We start from the raw sequence: 25,819 nt of genomic DNA on the forward strand, positions 1-25,819 counted from the left end.
TTAATGTACAGATTTGTAGCTACGAGGAAGAAAAAAAAAAACAAGATGCCTGCTATACTGGCATTACGCGTGATGCTGGGGCTGATTCATTTATTCCAACTGTATGCTTCGCCGATTGAAAAAACTATCCTTGCTAGTGGAATAGTTTAAGTCACGACGATCGCGTTACGTTGTTTCCCTTGTGTTACGCGACTCAGACTATCACCGGAAATTTTAGCCTTCTACGCAGACGTTCTTAGGGCAGGAACGCGTGACGAACCCCTATGAACGTCTGCGTGGGAAGCTACGGAAATTTGTGAAATCCATTACGATAAGGTAAGCTTCTCAATGACCTCTTTTCAGTCTCGCGTCGTCGTCTAAGACTGTCAGACAAAGCACGATTCCTTCGCCAGGAACTCACCAATTTCCACCGTTTTACGTGTCGGGTGCTTCTTAGAAGTTATTCTTTCGATTTACCGCTTCAAAATGGTGAAATTTCCGTTTAAAAACGGGACACTTGAGTTCAGAACATGTTAAAACAATATGGCGCGACAATTTAATCCGTCTTTAATAAATATATCAAATGATGCATTGACGTCACACAGGTAGGGGTGAGTGGGTCCCCTCCCTCACGATATAAGCGACAAGAATGAATTTTGATTGGCGCGCTTTTGTTGAAGACAATCAGAACAATACATCCCGAGTAGGAGAGGGGAGAGTTTAATGAATAAATTAATGTACAGATTTGTAGCTACTACGAAGAAAAAGAAAAAAAACAAGATGCCTGCTATACTGGCATTACGCGTGATGCTGGGGCTGATTCATTTATTCCAACTGTATGCTTCACCGATTGATAAAACTATCCTTGCTAATGGAATAGTTTGAGTCACGCCGATCGCGTTACGTTGTTTCCCTTGTGTTACCCGACTCAGACGATAATCGGAAATCTGTGAAATTCTTTTACGATAACGTAAGCTTCTCAATGACCTCTTTTCAGTCTCGCGTCGTGGCCTAAGACTGTCAAACAAAGCACGATTCCTTCGCCAGGAACTCACCAATTTCCACCGTTTTAAATGTCGGGTGCTTCTTAGAAGTTATTCTTTCGATTCACCGCTTCAAAATGGTGAAATTTCCGTTTGAAAACGGCACACTTGAGTCCACAACATGTTAACAATATGGCGCGATAATTTAATCTGTTTTTAGTAAATATATCAAATGATGCGTTGACGTCACACAGGTAGGGGTGAGTGGGTCCCCTCCCTCGCGATATAAGCGAAAGAATGAATTTTGATTGACCTGCTGTTGTTGAAGACAATCAGAACAATACATCCCGAGTAGGAGAGGGGAGAGTTTAATGAATAAATTAATGTACCGATTTGTGGCAAAGACGAAGAAAAAAAAAAAAATCGACCCGTTTTTAAACACGGTATGCCCCTTCAGGGCATCCCGCGTAAAAAGAAATCGACCCGTTTTTAGACACGGTATGCCCCCTCAGGGCATCCCGCGTAAAAAAAGAAATCGACCCGTTTTTAGACACGGTATGCCCCCTCAGGGCATCCCGCGTAATAAATTAATATACCGATTTGTGGCTCCGAGGAAGAAAAAAAAAAAAAAAAAAAGAAATCTACCCGTTTGTAGACACGGTATGCCCCCTCAGGGCATCCCGCGTAAGAAGATGCCTGCTATACTGGCATTACGCGTGATGCTGGGGCTGATTCATTTATTCCAACTGTATGCTTCGCCGATTGATAAAACTATCCTTGCTAATGGAATAGTTTGAGTCATGACGATCGCGTTCCGTTGTTTCCTTTGTGTTACGCGACTCAGACTATCAGCGGAAATTTGTGAAATTCCATTACGATAACGTAAGCTTCTCAATGACCTCTTTTCAGTCTCGCGTCGTGGTTTAAGACTGTCAAACAAAGCACGATTCCTTCGCCAGGAACTCACCAATTTCCACCATTTTAAATGTTGGGTGCTTCTTAGAAGTTATTCTTTCGATTTACCGCTTCAAAATGGTGAAATTTCCGTTTGAAAACGGCACACTTGAGTCCACAACATGTTAACAATATGGCGCCAAATTTAATCCGTCTTTAATAAATAGATCAAATGATGCGTTGACGTCACACAGGTAGGGGTGAGTGGGTCCCCTCCCTCGCGATGTAAGCGACAAGAATGGATTTTGATTGGCCTGCTACTGTTGAAGACAATCAGAACAATACACTCCGAGTAGGAGAGGGGTGAGTTTAATGAATAAATTAATGTACAGATTTGTAGCTACGAGGAAGAAAAAAAAACAAGATGCCTGCTATACTGGCATTACGCGTGATGCTGGGGCTGATTCATTTATTCCAACTGTATGCTTCGCCGATTGATAAAACTATCCTTGCTAGTGGAATAGTTTAAGTCACGACGATCGCGTTACGTTGTTTCCGTTGTGTTACGCGACTCAGACTATCACCAGAAATTTTAGCCTTCTACGCAGACGTTCTTAGGGCAGGAACGCGTGACGAACCCCTATGAACGTCTGCGTGGGAGGCTACGGAAATTTGTGAAATTCCATTACGACAACGTAAGCTTCTCAATGACCTCTTTTCAGTCTCGCGTCGTGGTCTAAGACTGTCAGACAAAGCACGATTCCTTCGCCAGGAACTCACCAATTTCCACCGTTTTACGTGTCGGGTGCTTCTTAGAAGTTATTCTTTCGATTTACCGCTTCAAAATGGTGAAATTTCCGTTTGAAAACGGCACACTTGAGTTCAGAACATGTTAAAACAATATGGCGCGACAATTTAATCCGTCTTTAATAAATATATCAAATGATGCATTGACGTCACACAGGTAGGGGTGAGTGGGTCCCCTCCCTCACGATATAAGCGACAAGAATGGATTTTGATTGGCGTGCTTTTGTTGAAGACAATCAGAACAATACATCCCGAGTAGGAGAGGGGAGAGTTTAATGAATAAATTAATGTACAGATTTGTAGCTACTACGAAGAAAAAGAAAAAAAACAAGATGCCTGCTATACTGGCATTACGCGTGATGCTGGGGCTGATTCATTTATTCCAACTGTATGCTTCACCGATTGATAAAACTATCCTTGCTAATGGAATAGTTTGAGTCACGCCGATCGCGTTACGTTGTTTCCCTTGTGTTACGCGACTCAGACGATAACCGGAAATCTGTGAAATTCTTTAACGATACCGTAAGCTTCTCAATGACCTCTTTTCAGTCTCACGTCGTAGCCTAAGACTGTCAAACAAAGCACGATTCCTTCGCCAGAAACTCACCAATTTCCACCGTTTTAAATGTCGGGTGCTTCTTAGAAGTTATTCTTTCGATTCACCGCTTCAAAATGGTGAAATTGCCGTTTGAAAACGGCACACTTGAGTCCACAACATGTTAACAATATGGCGCGACAATTTAATGTTTTTAATAAATATATCAAATGATGCGTTGACGTCACACAGGTAGGGGTGAGTGGGTCCCCTCCCTCGAGATATAAGCGACAAGAATGGATTTGATTGGCCTGCTGTTGTTGAAGACAATCAGAACAATACATCCCGAGTAGGACAGGGGAGACTTTAATGAACAAGATGCCCCTCTAATGGCATTACACGGAATGCTTAATGTAGCCCCAATTATTCCCCATTGTATGTTTCGCAGATATTTAAAAACTATCCTCCCTTGGCAATTGAAATAATTGTCTGAATGGTTTGATTCAGATATATTGCGTGATACTTATCGTTGTGTTACTAGGAATCATACCAGAAATAACTATGGAATAACGTCATGACCCCGCTGAACTGGTCTGGCCTCCTCTAGCTGTAATCCTTCGCGTTGATCATTCGATCTGTTTTTTAAAGCGGAGTTTCTTTGCTGTGAACTCTCCCAATTTCCACCGTTCCAACTGTCGAGTACTACCTAGAAGTTATTATTTCGATTTACCGCTTGAAAAAGGTTTGTTTTCTCTCTGAAAACAGCAGATCAAAGTCTTAAATTCATACATGTGGCTGCCATTGAACAAAAACAACTTTTCGAAATGATGACTTGCTTTGACGTCACACAGGTAGAGATGAGTGGGTCCCCCCCCCTCGTGATATACGCGCCGATAATAGATTTTGATTGGGCCGCTTTTGTTCAAGACAATCAAAACAGTAGATCCCTTCTGGGAGAGGGAAGAATTTAATCTAGTTTTAATGAATAAATCAAATGATGATTTGACGTCACACAGGAAGTGATGAGTGGGTCCCCTCTCTCGTGATATGTGCCTGAAAAATAGATGTTGATTGGGCCGCTTCTGTTGAAGACAATCAGAACAATATATCCTTACTAGGGGAGGACAGAGTTTAATACATAAATTAATGTGCACATTTGTGACTATGATGAAGAAAAAAAGAGATACCCGACCGAAACCTAGACACGTCATGCCCTGCGGGCATACCGTGTAATAAATTAATGTACACATTTGTAGCTACGACGAAGAAAAAAAAAAAAAAAGAAATCGACCCGTTTTTAGACACGGTATGCCCCTTCAGGGCATCCCCCGTAAAAAAAAAAAAAGAAAGAAATCGACTCGTTTTTAGACACGGTATGCTCCCTCAGGGCATCCCACGTAAAAAAAAAAAGAAAGAAAAAAAAAACAACAACAACAGAAATCGACCCGTTTTTAGACACGGTAAGCCCCCTCAAGGCATCCCGCGTAAAAAGATACCCGACCCAAACCTAGACACGGCCTGCCCTGCGGGCATTCCGTGTGAAGAGAAAAATGTGAATTAATCAGGGCTACAACATTCACATATACTAAAAAAAAAAAAAAGTTAAAATTGTTACCTCCATGTTGCCAGGGTATATATTCGTTAAACATATTGCTGCCGATAGGCAGCCTTCATATTCTTGAAGCCATCGAGAAATTTTCGTTCGACGGTTCGACCCATCGTTCGCATTAACAAACAGCCAATCAGAAATCCTGTTTTATGGCGCAGCCAATTCTAGCCGATCAGTAGCTGTCTTATAAGAAAAATTGACATGTGCTTGCTCAGTGGAAAATCGTGCTCGCTCAGCGGGAAATCGCATGTGCCCGCAGCAAGATATATAAATACAGTTGATCAGAGTCCCGGTTTCGCTGTTTACGGGTGAGTTTTGGCACTTTTTGCTGATCTATTATGATTACCTCTAATCGAGGAAGCATTCATCAAGGTCATGAAGCTTTCAGTGAGCATTCTAGAGGCCAACAGTGTGCATTTATGTCACTTGCAGCTTTGCTTTTCAATTGATCGAATTCGGTCGATTATTGTCCATAATGGACACAAACAAATATTGATGACATCTTATGTCATGGAGATCGCCAAGTATTTAGTTTATTTCTACGTTGCGCTAGATAGACATTAGACAAAAGAAAGTGTCAGTAATCATTCTAAGAATCAGTTAAAAAGCCCTTATTATGACATGTTGCGTTAGACAGTGTTATTCGTTTAATACACCTTCCGTTTTCGTTAACCAATATACCGGTATTTTTTTTTCATTTTTAGCAATTGCTACAAGCATAATCCCAACGAAAGCCTTAGGAACACCAATAGATACTTGTTAATGTTATACTCAAAGAACACTCATTGTCGTATTTGCATTCAAAAACACCTTAAACGGCAGCACTCACTTCTCAATGAGAACTGCTAGTTATTAGGGAAATGTGTCCTTTGGCAAACTTTGTGGGTCACCATGGCACATAGCTGAGAGTGCTTGCCAGCTCACACAACTGCGTAGTTAATGCTCTAAAGTGTTCTCGTTGTTTTACCTCTGGTTTAACTCTGCTTAGGACTATTTACTCTTATTTTACCATTGTACATTCAATTCTGTTTCTGTATGGGTTTACTTAAATGTTTGAGCATAGATTAGCAATAAAGTGAAAGTAATAACAGCCACACAAATAAAATGAAAAGGAGATGATTGGTTGACATGCCTGACAGATTTGCACTGACCTACTGTTCCACTTTCTCTCTCCCTGGGTAGACCAATGGCAGTTTGGTATGATGAATTCCAGTCTTGAAGAATCAGTCTTGTTGCTGTTCAAATCACATCGCACTTGTTACATGTCTGCAGGGATGAGATTTGAAATAGACAAGATGCATTGTTTCACTCATCTGGCTTTCATGTGACATAATTTGAAAAATGAGATGTGAACTTTACAATTTTTATAATAACATATATGGAATTAAATTTTTATTCAGAACTGTATTATGAACTTCAGGAACTGCCCTATTTCCTTTAATAATCCTAAGTTTAATTTTTCTTCTTATGGTGTGTGATTTATGGAGCTAATTAATATAATATTTATGATTTGAGAGTGACTATTTTCACACACAGGTAACTGACATGTTTGCTTAAAATATTTAAAGGTGTGACTAATAAGCACAGTATTAAACAAGAAATGTTAGTAATTTTTCTACCGGTTGCATTTTAGCATGAACAAGAAATAACTCTAATAAACAACTGGCTAAACCCAGAGGGGGCTCCCATACAAACTGACAGACGTGCAACTTCTAGTTTTAAGGTTTTAAAAGTCTTTGTTTGGTGCCACTGAAAGTGTTTAAATTTAACATATTATGGCATAATAATTGCTTATTGAAGCATGGTGTGTCCTTCGTTCATCAACTTGCCAAAAAAATTGAAAAGCTGTCAAGATAGCCAGGACACCCAAAAAGTGGGTTGTATTACCTCCAGTTAAAGCAGGACCTAATTTGAACCTAAACCCCGACAAGAGACTAAGCATTACCAGACAAAGAGATTGCCCTCACCCCTCCCTGGCAAGGTTGGAACTTTTGACCAGACAATAACTTTAAAAAAACTCTCAGTCAGGCAATGGACAAATTTGTTAACATACAAAAATGATGACTTATGGAAAAATGTAATGAAATCAAACTTTGAGGAAACCCATCAAGGAGATCATATTCTTCCACATGAAAAAGTGTTGTGTTATGCATCAATCAGCAACTTCCCCCAAGGGGAGTCCCCTGGGGCACCAATGGGGATCCAGTGGTATTTGCCCAGATTTGTCATGTTTTCCTACTGAGTAAATGGGCAAAACATCACTTTTGCTTGTGGAGATTAAAACAATAGGGACCAGACCCTGGGGATTTGCGATAATAGATTATTGTCATCAGCGGTGTAGTTTCTCAACAACTCTGAGATGTTAAGCCCGGGTCAAACGGCACATGATAGTCAATAATAGTTGATGATACTCAAAACTATCAACAGCTATTATCAACTATCAAGCGGGTCATTAAATGGCTCAAAGAAACTGGTGCTGAGCCGACAATTGTTAACCCTAAGCCCCTAGTGACAGGCACCTGTTGAGTGTAACATCTGCGCAAACATGGCGTCGCATTAAGTTAAAAAACTTCACATGGATGAATTTTTCGTGGCAAAAATGGATGAATTTTTCGTGGCAAAAAAGAGTGGCAGCCTGCTCCATTTTCGTTTAGTTGTTGGAAGAACTTAAACAGAAATGAATCTAGAGAACAGTGATGGAGAAAACAGCTTCCTGAAAAACTATCATCAACTATCATGCCAAAGGTCAAAGGGGTGTAAAGAAGAGAAAAACTTCAAAGTATCTCCTTGTAAAGTCAAAACAGATTCTGTACATACGTTTGTCCAATTTCTTGCAATTTTCGTTTTTGCCATTTATTGCAGATGTCCATGTAAAATTCTCCCAATGATATTTTGGAGTGCAAATACCAGCTAAATCCTAGCATTGAGCCAATTTCCACAAAGTCACCTTGGAAAACTTGCAAAATAGCCTTACTTTTCAGCCTAAAACTGGCCTTGTTCCACGTGCCAGCATAATTGAAAATTCACGTACCAGTCAGAAAACTGCATGCACTCATGCCATTTTAGTACCCAGTTGCCGCGCGCCAAATAACTGTATACAGGAGTCACCTTAAACATAATTTTCTCAAAAAATTCTATTGTTGTTTGACATTTAAGAGATTGGTCTGTAATTGTTTTCGTCTGTTTCGTCATCACTCTTAAATATTGGAGTGATTTTAGCCATTTTTAGTTTGGAATGCTATATCGCCAGTTCAATAGATGTGTTGAACATTTCCGAAATCACAGGGGCTATGATGTCCTTTGCAAGTTTTAATAGTTTGGTAGGAGAGGAATACAAGCCATATGATTTGTTTTTTGGGATCAATGAAATTTTTTACTTTACCTCCTTGGGCATTACTGGCTGAAATAGAAAAGATGACAACAGAGATAATTTCACACTTGCTCACACATTCAAGATAGTTATTTGATGGAGGTGAAAGTTTACCAGTTAGTGCTTCCAACAGAACCAAAATGTTCATTCATGATGTTCAAGATCTTAGAAGCTTCTTTGATAATTTTGTTATCATCCTTTACTCCTTTAACCGCAGTTATGGTTTTAGAGTTGTTCTTGCGACAGTGAAGTAGTTCATGAATTCCCTTCCAGGTGTTTTTTATGTTTGTCCAATTGCGCTCAAAATAATCATGGTAGTATTTATGTTTACTAAGTTGTATCAGACTGGAAATCTTATTTCTATAATATTTGTACTTAATTTCATCACCTGACGTCTACATCCCATCTGCCAGTAGAGTAATTATTTTGATTTGATTTATGCTTCAGTGAGCACTGGGATGACCAGAATATTACTACACAAGTTCTCTAGACTTGTTGATTATATTGACAAACTCGTTCCAAATACTGATGAACATACTATTTTAGAAGCAGGCTCTACTAAGCTACTTGGATCTTGTGTCTTATAGGGGGGCCTCGATCGATGGTAACGGTCGATATCTCGGTTAATGTATCCACGGAGTATCGGTCGATTGTAGGTCAAGTAGCAAGCAAGTGTCAGTCGAGCATTGGCCTTTATATAGGTGACGTATTGACCAATCATTAGATCATCTTCGGTCGAGAGATCAACTGACAGTTGGTCACGATAGCAATAGCAGTGTGTCGGCAATATATTGGTGAACTGTCCGTGAAGTATCGGTAAAGTATCCTTCGATGCATCGACCGATACTCGGTTGACACAAAAAAGGAACGAGAATTTTGCTTTATTCTAAACCGGTTAAACCGGGACACTACAGTGTAAATACGCTGGCATACTTTTGCGCGTTCTCTTGACCTAATATGGTAAAATGATGCCATAGTGAAACAATAAAATGAGATAACAACAGGGTATCGACCGACTATCGGTCGTTATTATATTGGCCATCAGCTGATATGACGACCCATATAGCGGTGTGCTATGTACACAAAAGTCGATCGAGATAAGGACGAAGTGTGGAAAAAACATATCAATAGAATATTGACCGATATATCGGCCGAAACTATCTGCCGGTAAGCGGTGAAATATCAAGGAAGTATCGGTGATGTGTCGGTGAAGTGTCAGCATATTGCTATCTATATCGGCCGACAGCCACTTCAGTTGAAATGACGACCGCCATAGCGGTACAACATATACCGAATCATCCCCAATTATCGACTGAGTGTTGACCGAGTGGCGACTGAGGCTCCACCGAGATATCGACCGTGAGTCAATCGAGGCCCCCTGTAAGACACAAGATCCAGCTACTTGTGTTGTTTGCCTTGAAAAAGTCCAGACTTGAGTCTGTGTTCTTGCCCAGTGGGTTATAAGCAACAGTCCGAAATTTCATACGCTGTCACAGTTAGGTAAACTATCCTCGCAGATAGATGTATAACATTATTTAGCATACACAGTAAAAGATAATGGAGCTGAGAACTAGGTTTAACAGGGCCACTGCATGTGCTTAAGCATGATGCCGAATTTCATCTCTCCCCAACTCCACACACTACTCCTCAAGCTGATTTTGACTCAGCTCCTCCCTATTTCAAACCCCTTTACCCCCTAAGCCTAATGCTAGCAATGGTACAGTGGGTACTATCTTGGCAATTTCACGCCGGAAGGCAAAGTAGTTTGTAGGGATTTTAATTACCTCAAGGGGTGCAACCTTCCTGATTGTAGTTTTGCTCATGTTTGCAACCGTAAGATAAATGGCAGTGAAGAAACACCGAAAGAACAAGAAAATCTTAAATGGATAGTTTATGATCTTTACCAAAAAGAGGGGGGTGAATAGGTTCATGGATCGACGGTTTCGGCCTAAAAAAGCGAACGGATTGCGGAGTTTTCTGATTAATTGAGCGGATTCGAGGATTTAAAAATACGCTGGATCGCGGATCGGCGGCAAATCTTGGCTTGGATTCCGGACTCTGCCTGTCTAGAAGTTCGGATCAATTGTGGTTGGTCGTTGTTGGTATGTTGGCAGTTTGTCGACTAATTTTTCAATTTTCGGCTTTTTTCAGACATACCTCTCATTCTTTTAAATCTCCACGAAGACATCTGAGTGTAGCTTTAGAGGAACTACTTTTTCGTGCCAAACTAAACCCCATGTGGTCAAAAAAGCAAAAAAATACCTTAGTCAGGAACACAACCTAGAACAGATTGAAACTAGACCAACACTATTGGTTCTTTCGAATGAGCCAATGAAAAAAGAAGAGCTTTCGATCCTACTGATAAGTACAAATGTGGCAACAGATTTACCGTCGAATCATTCAAGAAAGATCACCTTATAGCAGCAACTGATGAGGTCCGGCACTGAAGGACCGAAACTCGAGTCTTGCCTGAGAAACAACTTTAGACATTTGCCAAAAGTAAACACTGCAGCATCCTTGACATTTACAAGACAGTTTCTGACTGTCTAAGTTTAAATATCTGTTGGATGCGAGATATGACAACAGAACAATGGAGATAAATGTCAACTCTAAGAACGCAATACCTCAAGTGTTGAGGCCACAAAGCAAGCGAGCTGACAACAACTGCAAGAACCCAAAGCCTAAACAAAAGCCCTAAAGCTAGCGTACACAACGGCTTTAAGAAACTAATTCAAACAGCTTCGAATGATAAGAAAACCTCCATTCAGCAAATTTGAGTATTTTTCTTCGTGAGCAAGATCAAAAGGTCAACACCGTTCAGCAGAGAGATCTCACCACATTTTGCTCAAAAAGGAAAATCCTGTCAGAAACATATTCGGGAAAGCACTATCCATAGGTCTAAGGTACATTTTGCGACCAGCAGGAGTCGTGTCTGGCCTGTCACCTTTATGATATATCAAAATCAAAAGAAGATTTATACTATGGCTGCGGATCCAGATTTGAACGAAATAGCGTTGCATCGACGGATTTGGCCAAAAAATAGCACGGATCGGCGGATTTGTATACCCCTATTCACCCCCCTCTAATAGGCAGATCAGAGGAGCTTGATTCTTCAGGTTATGATAAAAACAAAACATCTGAACACAGAAACATACCGCGAAGAAACACAACAGATTCCAGTGCCTTCATTTAGAATTTTGCGGAATTTGAGAATAGGGTAAGTCTTCGATCAGAGAGAACATCCAGAGCATAAGAAGCTTGGTTCTTTGAGCTATTACGTAGCCATTTATGCCATGATAAAGCGAAAGCGGAAGTATGAAGTCTGGTAAGACATTCATGTGTAATTTGCTACAGCTTAACAGGTACATTAACGATACATGAATGTTTCGCTACAGTACTCATAAAGAGAAACCGAATTATGTATTTTCTAGCTTACCTTGTGGTCGAAAGTTCTCTGATCAGGCAAACAGTTTCGCAGAAAACAAGCCAACACCTCCAATGGAAATTGTGCAAAGTGAGCAGACGGAAGTAAACCGCGTGAAAGCTGGGGTTGACCCAGTGTGCCTTGCGCGTAAATCAGGATTAGCACAGCAAAGGAAGGAATATTCCTGATGGTGGAACTATGTATAAGAGGAAGTCAATTGCATAGTTACTGAAACATTTCGGTGTATTTATACCCGAACTGGCTCATATTTTAGCGTGTGTATATCAAGTTATAATGCACGCAGGAAGTTTGGAGAGCATGAGAGAAGCGTAAGAGTTGCAATTCCAACTTCTTTAGTGCTCTCCGAACTTCCATGAAACTTCCCAACAATGTTCCAACAGCTAAATGCAAGCAACAATTGTTTTATAACATTGCCAGTGAAAATATACACAGATATACGACGAGCTCCTTGAAGAAATCCGGGAAAAAGAGTCGAAGAAAAATACATCCACCTGAAGGAATCTATAAAATGAAGAATCCCACATAAAAAGTCGGTAACTCGTTTTCTTCATCCAGCTGATTGCGTTACCCTGCGAGCAGAGATCCCTTAGATCTTCCAAGAAAAATAGAAGGGACTAGCTCTGCTTGCAAGGTAGGTCTGCGTGTAAAATTTAATTCGTGTTACATTTTCTCAGGGGCACCCAACGGATCTTTTCGCTAAATTATCTGTTCGGAAGGTCCTCAATCCCCTACAATTTTCTTAAGGGAATTTTCACCTCGAATGTTCGTGATACGGGATATTTACGGCCTAATGTTTTCGAATTCATAAAAATGTCGTTTTGGACACCAAAAAAGGTCAGCTAAGATTTTCGGAACGAAATAAGACCTAAGGTTTTCGGAAAATGGACAAAAATGCCCTAATAATTTCGAAAAGACTCAAGTTCCCCTAGAATGATCGAACAGATAAAAATATTATAGCGCGGCTTGAATCGAACCTACAGAGCTTTAAAAGCACTCCAGATAGCCTAACATTGCGTTTCAGAGGATCTGAGAGAAAACTGTTGTTGGGTGCCCCTGATTTTCTGTCGCGCTCGAAGTAAGAAACCGGTCGAGTTTGCTTACACCGTTAGAGAGCTCACATGAGTGTACCGGGCGCTAAATTTGCTCGCTTCGACTCGCTTTGTCATAATAAAGGTCGGATTTTTTGATTTTCCATCAAAAGGTCTTTCAAGCACTTTGCATCACAAGTAAAATCAATCACTAAGTTCTTTTCCCAAAGAAAAATACAACCTTCATAACAACAACCACGACAACTAGAAAATTCATCATATTCTTGTAACCTTACATTAACATAGCTCAGCACCGGCTTTGAGTTCAAATTTTCTTATTCTTCAAAGGGTATTTTCACGGGTAGTGTTACGTAATTATTATGGAATGTTATCAGACGCGATAAACATTACTCGGAGTTTGACATGACATAAACGTGGGTTGTTTCACCGAAAAAAAAAAAGTCAGTAACAAAAGGACGAGGAGAAAAAAATCCTGTTACTTACTTAGAAAGCTGTAAATGAATTCACAATATGCTCTAAAAAATGCGACCCAAAATAATTCATTCGAAGATCAGTAGTCTGATTTGAAATGAAAGTTTTCTTTATTTTCTCGAACGGACAGGAGAGCATGATGACGCGTTAACCCTGGGCCAGTTTACTCTACGTCACAATTTTTTGGCATGTCAGTTGAAAAATCACATTCTGGGTTAGTTATTTATTCACCCCTTTTATCAATGTGTTCGTTTTATAATCAACCTTCTTTAAGTGGATTTTTCTCATGTTATAGAGACAAACCACGACTTTTTTAGTAAAAGAGTCGCGCCTGCAACAGTAGATACCTTTCGCGTCTCTCTTCGTTATTAGCATACCCCAGTGACCGACTAGCACATAAACGTGAAAATCTGATTGGCTAAATGGTCCTGTCTAACGATCGATAGACGGCTCCTGGGGCTACTCAATCTTTGGAAATGGCTTCAACCTCGCGTTTTCGTGAGACCAGAGTAAAACAAACAAACGAACAAACAAACAAAAAAAAAACAATAACAACAACAAGAAAACTGCAGAGTATGGAATGAAGAATTTGAAAGGGAAGTGCAGAAAAATTTCTGAAACAACAAATTACGCGTCCTTTGTGTACAAAAAAAGTTGTCTAAGTAAGTTAAAGTAAGAAGTGCGGTTCTTGTTTTATTTTAGACTGGTTTTCAATCCAAAAAGAAATTACAACACCTATTAAACAACAAGGCAAAGCCGAATTAAATACTTGTTTACAGAGCCTTTATGGCACTCAGAGAAACAAGTGGGGAGCTGTTCAAAGTTTCTTTAATAAAAGCCATGTCAGAGCGCGCGCGATTTAGCATGCATCAGTGCACAAATGTACCAAAGTTTATAGAATAAAAAATATTTTTTGTTTGATAGATCGATCAGTGGGATATGCTAAACGTTTAGACGGGTCGCTTTTGGTTTCTATCAACTGTGATAGTTGGCTAGGGGCAACTATCAGGTCTATCAGCCGATAGAAAATTCAAGCCTGCCGTCTAAGTATAAAGAACAGTAGGGTCCTATTTTAATACACGGATGCGAGAGTATTTCAGTGTATTTGGAAAAATTATGTCCTATGTGTGTCACGAAAAACTGACTTGATCATTCGGGTATGGCTCAGTTCAGTATCGCCTCGTTATGTAATAAACACGAAAATTATATAGAAACAAAAATAATAAAAATAAATGTTGCCCGACGTTTCGATGATTCCGCCATCATTAGCATCATATAATGATGATATTATCATTGAAAAGTCGGACAGCATTAGTTTTGATTTTTCCACTGAAAATTTCCAGTAAACCTCTAATAATATACTAATGGGAAAATAATAAAGAGAGCTCCTTTTTAGCGGGCAAGCTTTCCACTCAACTCAACCTTTTGGTTTTGTAATTCCGGCAACTCTTCGTGCCAAACCTCGTTTTCAGTTGTAAACTTGGAGCCGCATTGGTAGATCTAAAACTTACTTCAGGGCGCAGGAAGCCAACCAAATCAAGATGGAAATTTTGTGTAAATGAACGGTGGATACGGAAAAAGTGGAGTACTTCTTTAATTTTTGGTTCTGTACCAGAAAATTGCCGATATATCCGGTGTACCAGTTTCATTTCCATCGGTTGAACCAGACATTTTGCCGGCTCAATGGCAAACGCCCAAGGTCAAGGTCAAACACAATTTTAAGACATGTCGTTAGTCACACATAGTGTAATCAAACGTGTTTCATATTTATTCTTCAACTTATTGCGCGATACACTTGGCAGAATGAGCCTGCTGGAATCTGGAATCTTACCGCCTTTTAATCATTTGCTATGTGTTAACCAACCAGTTGAATTTTTTTTGACAAGTAAAGCAAACACTGGTCATAATCAGGCGACAATGGCAGGAAATGACAAGGCGACAAAATAACGAATGGATTCATAGATTCTAGACAGATTACAATATAATAATAATACAATACAATTCATTTCTTGCTCAACTTGACACAGACAGATCCATGCAGATACATAGACAATAATTGTACAACTAACTAGGATAATAATTAACAATAAATACGTATATACAATATTATATTGTCAACGTTAGAGCCTAAAGGCTAAATAAACAGGTGAGTTTTCAAGTTAGCCCCTAGCCAGATTCAATTTTATATTCTAGTTGGGGAGGAGAAGAAGGTTGCACTATAGCTAGCGATGGTAATAAGAGTTTATTGACTATTATCTTGCAGGTGGTACATGTTGGTTTAAGATTAAAATTTATTTCACCTTTATCTTAAAAGTGAAAGTCGATGAGATTTTTTATAAATTTGGAAAGCTTTTGCCAAATGTCAAAAGCTTACGACAGCATCCTTGTGCTAGCAGCTGTCTGTCGAATTTCCACCATGCAACCGTAATCTTCGCGTGAATTCACATTTCCACTCGATCTCGTCTCTTTTAGTTTTAAATCGCCCCTTATCACTCCTCAAATAACTCTTGTGCCAGCACGTGTGTGTGTTTTTTATGCTACTCGTTCATGGCCACGAGAGAGGAAAAGGTCTTGTGAAGCAGCACAGTTCGGAAATGTGCATTAAATATTCCTTTCTACCGACCCTGCAAATTCCCTCCAAAAATTCCAAGATACTTATTTTACGGACACTGCCGACACTGCCTACTTTTGTCTGATAGCGCGCATGCGTACTGTACAGTTCGGCGCATCATGATCGTTGGTCCAACTCGGGATTTTTAAGCACGGTGCCTCCATTTGTCATTACGCATGCGTAATGAAAGGAAAGCCTCGCTCGTCATTAGTCTCCCATCAGTTCAGTAGTAAGAGCATCAGACCGGTGTAGGGAACGTCCTGGGTTCGACTACTAGCGACGTAAATTTTATCTTTGTTCAATGGAGGTAACATGACAATACCTTTGTTATGATGGGCATTCACATTCACGGTCAGTAGATTGTATATAAACTGTTGTTTCTATGCATAAGCAAATGATGTGAGATGCTAATAATACTGGAAAGAAGGAAAGAAATCTGGTGGAGTGTGTATGCGAACTCATGAAGAATCAATCAACATCACTTCAAATCAGCCTTTGAAATATAAACACAGACAGAAGGAACTCTGGGTAACTGACGATCTACATTCCCTGCACAAAGCATTAGACTGATTAGAGCACATAAATGCTTTGCTTAAAAAAAAAAAAAACTAACCTTTCGTTTCTTTCTTGTTCAGGTTTCCTGATTTCTTTGAAGTCCTCTATTGTGCCCATCCTAGACAAGATTTTGTAAGTGATTTAAACTATTTAATTTGAAGTAATTAGAGCTTGTCAGGACATAAGGTAACCAAGGAAATTCAGCACAAACGTTGGTAATGCATGAGTCGCGATCAAACACGACTGCTGGGATTATGGTACATTCAAGTACGTGAAGCTTATCATTGTCAAGTTAAGGTTTGTGCTCATACCATGATATAAAATAAGAAAATTAATGATATAATTAATTATAACAACATCAATAAACGGTAAAGGAAAATCCTTGGCCAGTTAATAGAATGAATTGTAACACATCCACAAGCAAAAGACACCAAATGTTCCAATTTACACTCACATGCTGATCACCAACAGCTCACCTTTCGCTCTTCCTGTTGTCTTTATCCCCCGACAGCCACACCCGGATAACTTTGAAATTAGGTAAGGAGCCCTTGAGGCCAATGACGACAAGATGCTGACTTGGACAGGCTGCTAAACAGTTCACTTCACCGTCCACATGGATTGTACTCAGCACGTGACCAGACGTGACATTATACAATTCAACTTCGCCGCCTAAGTGATAGACCACACATTGGTCATCGCTAAGAAACTTACACGTGGCTTTTAAGAACACGTGGAGTATGTTTCCTGAAGCCGCATCTAGGATATGCACATCTCCGCGGAAAGGAAAACCATCACGTTGGCAAATAACAACAAATTGTTCGCCGGGAGAAAACATCACACTGAGCTCCCTGACATCATCAAGTGGAAGCTCCTTTTTCCATAGTACAGCTGTGCCATCGGACAACTGAACTACACCTTCGTCAATGGATATGATCTGCAATTTACTGTTACATGAAAAAACCTGTTTATGCAAAGTTGAGATTGTTGACAGGATTTCTCCGCTGCTTGTATCAAGGACGATTACTTGACTTCCCTTTGTTACACATGCCACTCGCTCGTCTGATATAGAGATCACCTTAGTAAATCCAGTCAAGTTGATCCACCATTGGATACACTTTGATAGGTCAAACCTCCAAAGCTCAAGGGTGCCGCTACGTGAATTTAACAAAACACCTCTTCTGACGGGAAAGGGGCGAATTGTTCTCTCACAGGGTTTTTCTGCTCTGAGTTTCCCACTTGATACTTCCCAAGCCATAAGTTTACAAAGCAAACCTGTTGGTGAAACTGCGTCACTTACGACATACACAGTCTGGCCATCCAAGGAAAGTGCAATGTCAAACGCTCTTTTAGCTATACTTTGCCTGCCGTTCGTCGCGTCATTAGTGTTTATCATTTTTATGGCACTCGTGTAAAAGGTTCTCAATAAAACATGTTTATTGATCACAAAATTAACGTCTGGTAACATTGGACTTAGGCTAAAGTTAGCGGGAATAAGATCTCCCAATAGAAATCCACAGTCAGAGAAAGATTCAAATTCGCTAGGGTCGTAACACTCCGCATTAGAAGAAACTTGCAATGCAAATTTGCATTTTTTTTCCTCAAAAATCCTGCAACGAAACAGGTCATTACGAAGAAAATGGCCACAGGAATAAAGAAAAAAGACTTGAGAGTCAGGTGTGAATTTTAACATTCCACACACTGGCGAGATAGTCGTTTCTATTACAGTTGTAAAATCACGCATCACATCAACCAAAGAAATTAATCCTGTAGAGTGAGAAATTGTTAACAACCTTCCACCTCGAGACCATGCAAAAGATAACACATCTTCATCTCTGGTGATGCGAGCAATCTCTGAGCCATTTTGAAGACTCCACATTACAAGACATTTCTTATCATCAGGGCAATTAGTAAGCATCTTGGTTTTGTCACCGGAAATTGAACAAACTGAGAACCTGCACTCACTTTGGACAAAAAGTGATTTCAAGTCTCCGTTGATAGTATAGGCATGACTAAGTTTTCCCGGCAGGACAAGATCTTCAGTAGGATGGAAAACAACTGAACGGTAAAATGACCTAACACCATTAAGTGATAATCTGTATAGTCCAAACTGGTAACTCTTTGGTACCTGGACTGGACGTTCCCACAGGAGCTTGCCAGTTTGGAGTGACCACAGCTGAAGCATTCCGTCATCACATTCACACACCATGTGATCAAGCGATGGTGAAACGTCAAAACAGACCACAACCGACGAACACTTAAAACAGGCTACAACACCACCTTGCTCCTTCTGCTTGTGCACGTATTCCATATAAGGTATACCAGGATACTTGTTCTGCAAAAGGTTTGATGCCTCAGAAGACAGCACCGTTTTACCTTCATTCAACATTGTTTGTAAGAACAGGTGAGGATGACTTGTCAACCTGTTACAGTGCTTTCTCAACAGGAACAACAAAGTATTCAAGTTACTTTGAATATCTTTAGATAGGATCGTAGAAGTTCCCCTCTTTTGAAGCCATACCAAGTCTTCAGCTGCTGTAAAGCTGTTTAGACGGAGCTTAGCAAACACAAGCTCTAAATCCACAACATAGGCCTTTGTCAGTTCCTCCTTTCTATGCGATCCATCATTCTCGTGTGACTGAAGCAAGTGGCGAGCACCATGACAGAGCGCATACTTCTCAGTGGCGCTAAATTCTATGTTGTGTACGCCTCTCCGCTTAAGATCATCAAGCTCTCCGGTACAAAGGTTTGCTAGTATACGGTTTCCTTCTTTCTCGTCCATGATGAAGTCATGCTTTCCATAACATGAGCTGTCTGTCATCCAATCTATAACAGACTTGTGAATAACGTGAAGACAGCCATCACGAATGGGAAGAAGTGACGACACACTGCTAATAGCCGTTAGCACTTTGCGCTTTGCAAGCGGTGAATTCCTGGTAGGTACTAATAGTTTAGCAACAAAATCAAGTGGCAAAGGTTCTCTTGAAGCGGTAATAGCACAAAGTAAATTAAGGAAATTTTCTTCCTTTACGCTAAGTTCCTTCATGAGTTCACGTTCAAGACGTTTGAAATAGGAAGAGTAGGCTGCGTAGATTCCTAATGGTAAGCTTCTATCAAGATCGCCTTTGCTTAGAACTGATGGATTCTCTTCAATGTACAACATGAGAAAATGGGCATACAACATGAGTCCTTCGGACTTCAACACTAGCTTTTCCACAACAGCGTCTAAATTTTCTGGTTTGATGACACGTTGGAGCCTTTTCAGTAGAACTGCTCTAATGTCGTCTACATTCTTTTGATCGTCTGGATCCAGCTGAAATGGTTTCAGATGTTTCAGCTTGTCCTTAATGTTCGTTGCTGGACGTGTTGTAACAAGAAAACGAATCCAATACGGAAGTTTGCAAAACTGGTTCGCAATCACATCAAGCAGCTCAGTACGTCCTTCGTATTCACTTTCATCCAGCCCGTCTATCACCATCAGCATGTTTCTTCCAGGATCACCTACAGTGCTTAGAGGTTCTCTAAAAAGCAGTGCAAACAGCTCCTCCACACCCATGCTGTTGAGGTCCCGACCCAGATTCCTCGATAGCTGTTCCACAAGAGCTTCCTTGTACTCTGGTAGGGTACGGGACAAGTGACAGGCCAAGGACTGAAGCATCAACTGAGGATTTTGATAGCGTGAATTGTTATGCTGACAAAAGTGGTTTCCTGATAGTCTGCCAGACTCTTGCATTCTTTGGCAAATTACAGCGGCAATAACCGATTTTCCCATCCCTGCATTTCCACTGATCACCATCACACGGTTTTGAGAATTTCTATCATCCAGCCAGCTGTCCACTCTGTTAAATACCCACTCACGGGTGTCTGCTTGAAATCGCCCAAGGTAATATTCAATGTCTCCCTTAAATTCTGACTTGGCAAGATTACGAAGGACTTCATCTGTACGGTCCTTTTCATTTCCTTCTTTAAAGCTGTCGACTGCTTTCTTTACTTCTCGAAGGCTTGCTTGCAACGTTTCGACAGTCCGTTGGGTTTCGGTCTGGGTCTCAAGGAAGTCTTCAATAGTCTGTTGGGTTTGGCTCTGAGTGTGGTGTATGTTCTTCAGTTGTGACTTGATATCTTCTTCACTGTCAGCCCACTCAAGTAACGCGTCAAGATAATCTTCCTCTCCACCCCGCTCTGCCTTCAGTCTGTCCATTTCAGTTTGATTCAAACCAAGAGCTACAAGAGGAGCACTAATTTCCTGCCACAGAGCATTGAAAGTAAGCGTATCAACACCAGTGGTCGACACGTGACCATACAAGACATTTCTGAAATATTTAACACGAGCTAAGTTGGCCTCACGAGAAGTGTCACTTGGGGGTGGCTTCTTGTGCCACCCCGAGGGGGGAGGGGATAAACCACAAATGTTGGTCAGTAGGAGGAACAGAAGAGTGATGTCAAAAGTGTTGGAGTCTGGGGCGGCTCCACCAGGTGGGAACAGTTGGTCCCACTGATAGTGATTCAGAATTTTTCGTCGCAAGAGATTATTAAGAATAGAATAACAGGCATTGAGATCAGCGGCCAAGTTTGCAGGGGGGTGATGGCCATCAAACACCTTTTTTAGAACTGTTGTTCCACCATCGATGAGAAGCCTGCTGAGCTTGGCTCCATTTGTCTTCTCTACTGAGCTGGCCAGAGGTGATGGGGCTGCAGTAGCCATTTTAGTCACAAGCGCAAAGGTCTACCAACTCTACCCGGTGGAAAAACAAAAAGAATGTTAATGACAGCATTGCTGCTCTGTAGTATAGATACACTGCTAACGATTGATTTACAAACAATGTTATATTGTTATTGTTAATAACGCAACCCTTTAACTGATTTTAAACGCTTACTTTTTCAAAAGGTCCCATTTTTTCATGATAAAGCTTCTCTTAGAAATTCAGTTATAGTTTATCTGACAAAATGTGAACACATCATCTTCTTTAATTGGACTATGGACCTGTTCCATGACGAACTGATAATTTTGAGAGAAAGTATGATCGAGGTCTAAATGACTACAGTATGTGTAACTGAACTATGAAACCGTAACATTTGAATGTATGTAGCAATGTGAAGAGGGCCATTTTAATAAACTAGCGTTAACTTACCGTGGTCCTGTGGATGGTTAATATTTTTGAGGCTATAAGCATCCAATCTTTTTAATAAAATCACTGAAATTAAAAAAAAAAAAATAGTTTCTGTCTTAAGATGCTGTTTGTTCCTAAAGAACAATTTTGCAAGAAAATGCTTCACAATGATTGTGCTAAGTTTGATTTCAGCTAATTTTATTGACTCTTAGTGTAGAAACTACATGTAGTTTCATTTGTTATAATGCCTAGGGGCATTGTTTCTATCTTTGCTGTAAAATTGTCCTCTCACTGGGTATTCTTCCAATAATGACTGACGCTTTCAGAGAGAGCCACTACACTAGGATGGACAATGGAAATCTTTTTCTTGTGGTCCACAGACCTTGATCAAAACATTTTTCTAGCCAGCACTCTCGCTGACATAAATGATTTTAACTTATATTCATGTTAAATTAGCTTAAGAAGTCTTGCAAATATTACCTCAGCAGGCCCATAGACTCACTGAAGCACACCTTATTATGAACAAAAGAATCTGATGATTGAATGCAAAGGATGCATGTTAGCATTCACTTAAGATCCTGCAGTATGCATTACATTAATTTTAGACAGAACAAAACTTTGTAGGGTAAGGTGGTAGTAACGTGTAAAGTTGTAAACACTGTACAAAGTGTAGAAAGTGATCATTAGTGAGAATTATAGCTAATGAACAGTAGTGTCCTGTAGTTTAGTTGTCATGCTGTACTTTTCAATGGTGGTGGTGTTATAATGCAGTACAAGCTGACAACAAAACTGTCCAGGGTCATTGTGGCAGGGTAATGGTTAATTTTTACCACCTGGTTCTTCACAATGTGCTCTCCACTTACCTGGTGATACTTTCATGTATGCTTGATATTGATCATTTGATATCGAGAGCTCTGCGTACTGTACTACAGAATTCGTCTGTCTGTTGTATTGAAAAAGAAGAATGTGAATTAATTAGGGCTACAACATTCACATATACAAAAAAAGAAATAAATAAAATTGTTACCTCCATATCCCCGGTTATATATTTATACTTATTATTAGGGAAATGTGTTCTTTAGCAAACGTTTAGGAGTCACTGTGGCACAGTGCTGAGAGTGCTTGCCTCACACCACTGTGTTTTAATGTTCCACTTTTTCTGTCTGTTTTGTTTGGTTTACTTCCCTTAGGCAAAATGTTTAGATCTAAATTTGTTCAAAAATCCAAGGGTTGAGAGGAGAAGTTTTTTGGTCAGAGATTATGTATAACTCTGCTCAGGACTATATACTCTTATTTTACCATTGTACATTCTATTTCTGTATGGGTTTACTTAATATTATAATAAAATTTATTATAATTGTTTTTATATATTGCATTTAATACAATATGTTTGAGCATAGATTAACAATCGGAAAGTAATAACAGCCACACAAATAAATGAAAAGGAGATGATTCAGGTTGACACATCTGACAGATTTGCACTGACCTACTGCACCACTTTCTCTATCCCTGGGTAGACCAATGGCAGTTTGGTATGGTGAATTCCATGGTCTTGAAGAAACAGTCTAGCTGCTGTTCAAATCACATTGCACTTGTTACATGTCTGCAGGGATGAGATTTGAAATAGACAAGATGTATTGTTACACTCATCTGCAGGCTTTCATGTGACATTTGAAAAATGAGTTGTGAGGTTCATTCCATAATAATAATTTGTTATAGAATTTAATTTTTATTTGGAAATGAACTACAGGATGTGACAGATAACTTTAATTTTACTACCAAGGGCCAATTATTCTTTGTTTGGTGTGTGATCTACTGTGTTATAATTATGATTTGAGAGTGCATATTTGCACAAGCAAATAATAAATTATTTTTTTGCGTCAAATGCTTGTGAATTAAGCACTGAATTTATGATTTTTTAAGTTATTTTGTTATGTAAAAACCATTTGCTTAATAATTTTTCTACTTAAGTTGCATTTTTGCATGAACAAAAAAGAATTCGGCTACACCCAAAGGGGAGATCCTGCATATAAACTGATGGGTGTGCTCATACTTTTTAAGGATGGTGACTGCATGCTTTTGTCACTGCATATACATTCTGCGCATCCCAAGATACTTGGGTTTCCTGTCGGTGGTCCCTACTAATACAGGGCCATTTTTGTGCAGCTTAAAACTATGCAGAGGAAGCAGAACTGAGCATGTGCTCTTGGTATCCAAGATGAAAATTGGGGGTAACCATGCATTTTTCAGAGATAATAAAGCTTCAATTTGGAAAAAAATGCCATACATTGCTTTGTATTTTACTGTTTTTTAGAATAATTGTTGCTTAATTATCTCTAAAAAAATGGAATTTTCTTTTTGGATTTCAATAGCCATTGTTAAGATATGCTTTCCCTAGGGAGGGTACTCGGGTATATTAGTTACGGGGAGGTGCGAATGAGGCCAAATTTTGACACCCAAAAAAAGTCCCGAAATGCTAAGGAAAACCCAAAAAAAGTCCAGCAGCCAAAAACGTATAACCCAAAAAAAGTCCAAATATTTTAAGCATCAAAAACAATAAAAGTACAAAACACCAAGAGAATGCGAGATATTTCATGTGTCCGACTTTATTCATAGAGTTGTCTTTGTCTTGTCATTTTATTTGCATGATTTAAACTTGTTAGTGAAATCGTTTTGCGTAAAATCAAGAATGGTAGGGCACGATTTTCATCAACCCCAAAAAAAGTCCTCGCCAAAATCTTAATGGCAAAAAAAGTCCACCAGAAAATTTCAAACCCAAAAAAAGTCCCAAGCTGAGAATTTCAAACCCAAAAAAGGTCTTCGTACGTCCCCGTCACTAATATACCCGAGTACCCCCCCTGGGCTGCTTTCACTGCATAGTCATAAACCATACACAAATACTTTTTTATTAGTCCTTAACATATTAAATTCTCTGTTTTGTTCCACTCACAGAGATTAAATTTAAAGTACAGTAAAACCCGCAGAACCTGTATTTTTCCAAGTTAGCCCAAACAGGTTCTTATATAAATGGTGCTCAACAGAAATGTAGGCTGTATAGGTCCATAAACAGGTTCTTATTTTCTTGAAAACAAAATAGTATAGTGGTTGGAAGAATCTAGTGGTACTGTCTTATGTGTATAGTAGTGCCATATAGTGTGTGCACTGTAAATATGTCTTCTTTATTACCACCAAAACAAAGAGAATGCGTTCTATCAAGTGTTGGTCTTTTTCAATGCCTGAAAGCTTATTTTACTTTACTAATAAATTCTAAGTCTTAAAATCAATTTTCTAAAATAAGAATCCTTATTTAGATTTAAGGCTTAATTAGAAATTTTAGCCTAACAAGTTATTAAAATTCAGGTTCTCGCTCGCAGGTTTTTACTGTAATCCCTGTTAGAGATATTCTGGCACTTTTTAGGGCCAATAATTATTATTAAGGCAGAAAACAAAGGAAATATAATGACTTGGCAGATTTTTTAACTCTCATAAGCAAAAAAGAAGCTTGTTGATGAACCCACACACCCAGATATAAAGTTCTGGTACTTTTCTGAATCACCTCTAAAATTTCAGGCCAAAGAAGACTGCTGAAACTCTCATAATGGAGCGGTACAATGATGTTAAATGTGCGATGGTTAAATACAAGGCTCTCTCAAATCCTCTAAACTCACTATAAAATTATACAGTGAAGTAACACAGGTTTTTAAAACTCTGAAAGATATACTCATGCAAGCTCAATTACAAAAGGCTAAAACATGCACAAGGGAGTAATTGGCCTGCCACTCTTTATTTACAAAACAAGGCCTCTACTACTTTATTTGGTATGCAAACTGGATATAAGGGACAAGAAGCCGGCAGATAACCAGGTTACTTGGTAACACGAGCCTTGTGGAAAGATCTGAGAAAGAAGAAGGCACAAAACTGACAACATTTATTTAGAGATTGGATTCCCTATTCCCTACAGGGTGGGCATTTGTTAAACTTCATTTGTTCCATACACACTGGGATATTTGATAAGGTTACGTTGGGCATTTGAACAAATCCTGCAGGATCCCCGTGGGTTACACCTCAGGGAAGCCGCTGATTGATGCATTAACCCTACAAAATGATGAGAGGATGGGGGTAGGGTGGGGGTCAGCAATATGTCTTCGCCCTACCCTATCCTCTAGGGCCTGATTGTTCAAAGAGCGGATAACGTTATCGAATGGATAAATTGCTATCCAGCGAATAAAATGTACTTCAACTGATTTTTCCACTGCATCTTTGAACAAGTGGGGTCAGTAGAGTAAATACTTTGATTTGATTTATGCTCTAAAAACCGAAGTGGAGTACTGGGAATCTAAGTGATACATGTAAGTTCTCAACTCACTAAAATGTCCAGTGAAGAAACACAAAGAAAAGGGAAACCT

General features: G+C 39.6%; 1 protein-coding gene across 11 annotated transcripts in view; it reads right to left on the reverse strand.

Annotated features, from left to right (window-relative positions):
- LOC146477273 (uncharacterized) overlaps nucleotides 1–25,819 on the reverse strand; it is a 70,068-nt gene that overhangs the window by 10,842 nt on the left and 33,407 nt on the right. For 2 of the 11 annotated variants that reach the window (XM_085113740.1, XM_085113730.1), the window contains exons 2-7: nucleotides 22,900–23,016; nucleotides 22,277–22,356; nucleotides 21,894–21,945; nucleotides 21,435–21,497; nucleotides 16,785–21,037; nucleotides 16,367–16,426 (exon numbers count right to left, since the gene is read on the reverse strand). In XM_085113740.1, coding sequence (XP_084969866.1) covers nucleotides 16,367–16,426; nucleotides 16,785–21,007 — 4,283 coding nt within the window. In that variant the 5' untranslated portion in view covers nucleotides 21,008–21,037; nucleotides 21,435–21,497; nucleotides 21,894–21,945; nucleotides 22,277–22,356; nucleotides 22,900–23,016. Of the gene's footprint in view, nucleotides 1–16,366; nucleotides 16,427–16,784; nucleotides 21,038–21,430; nucleotides 21,498–21,893; nucleotides 21,946–22,276; nucleotides 22,357–22,899; nucleotides 23,017–25,819 lie in introns of all 11 variants that reach the window. The other 9 variants (XM_085113732.1, XM_085113735.1, XM_085113734.1 and 6 more) reach the window with 9 other exon arrangements.

This window comes from Pavona decussata, unplaced genomic scaffold, assembly GCF_977016875.1.
Source record: "Pavona decussata unplaced genomic scaffold, jaPavDecu1.1 SCAFFOLD_71, whole genome shotgun sequence".
Classification (NCBI taxonomy): Eukaryota; Metazoa; Cnidaria; class Anthozoa; order Scleractinia; family Agariciidae; genus Pavona; species Pavona decussata.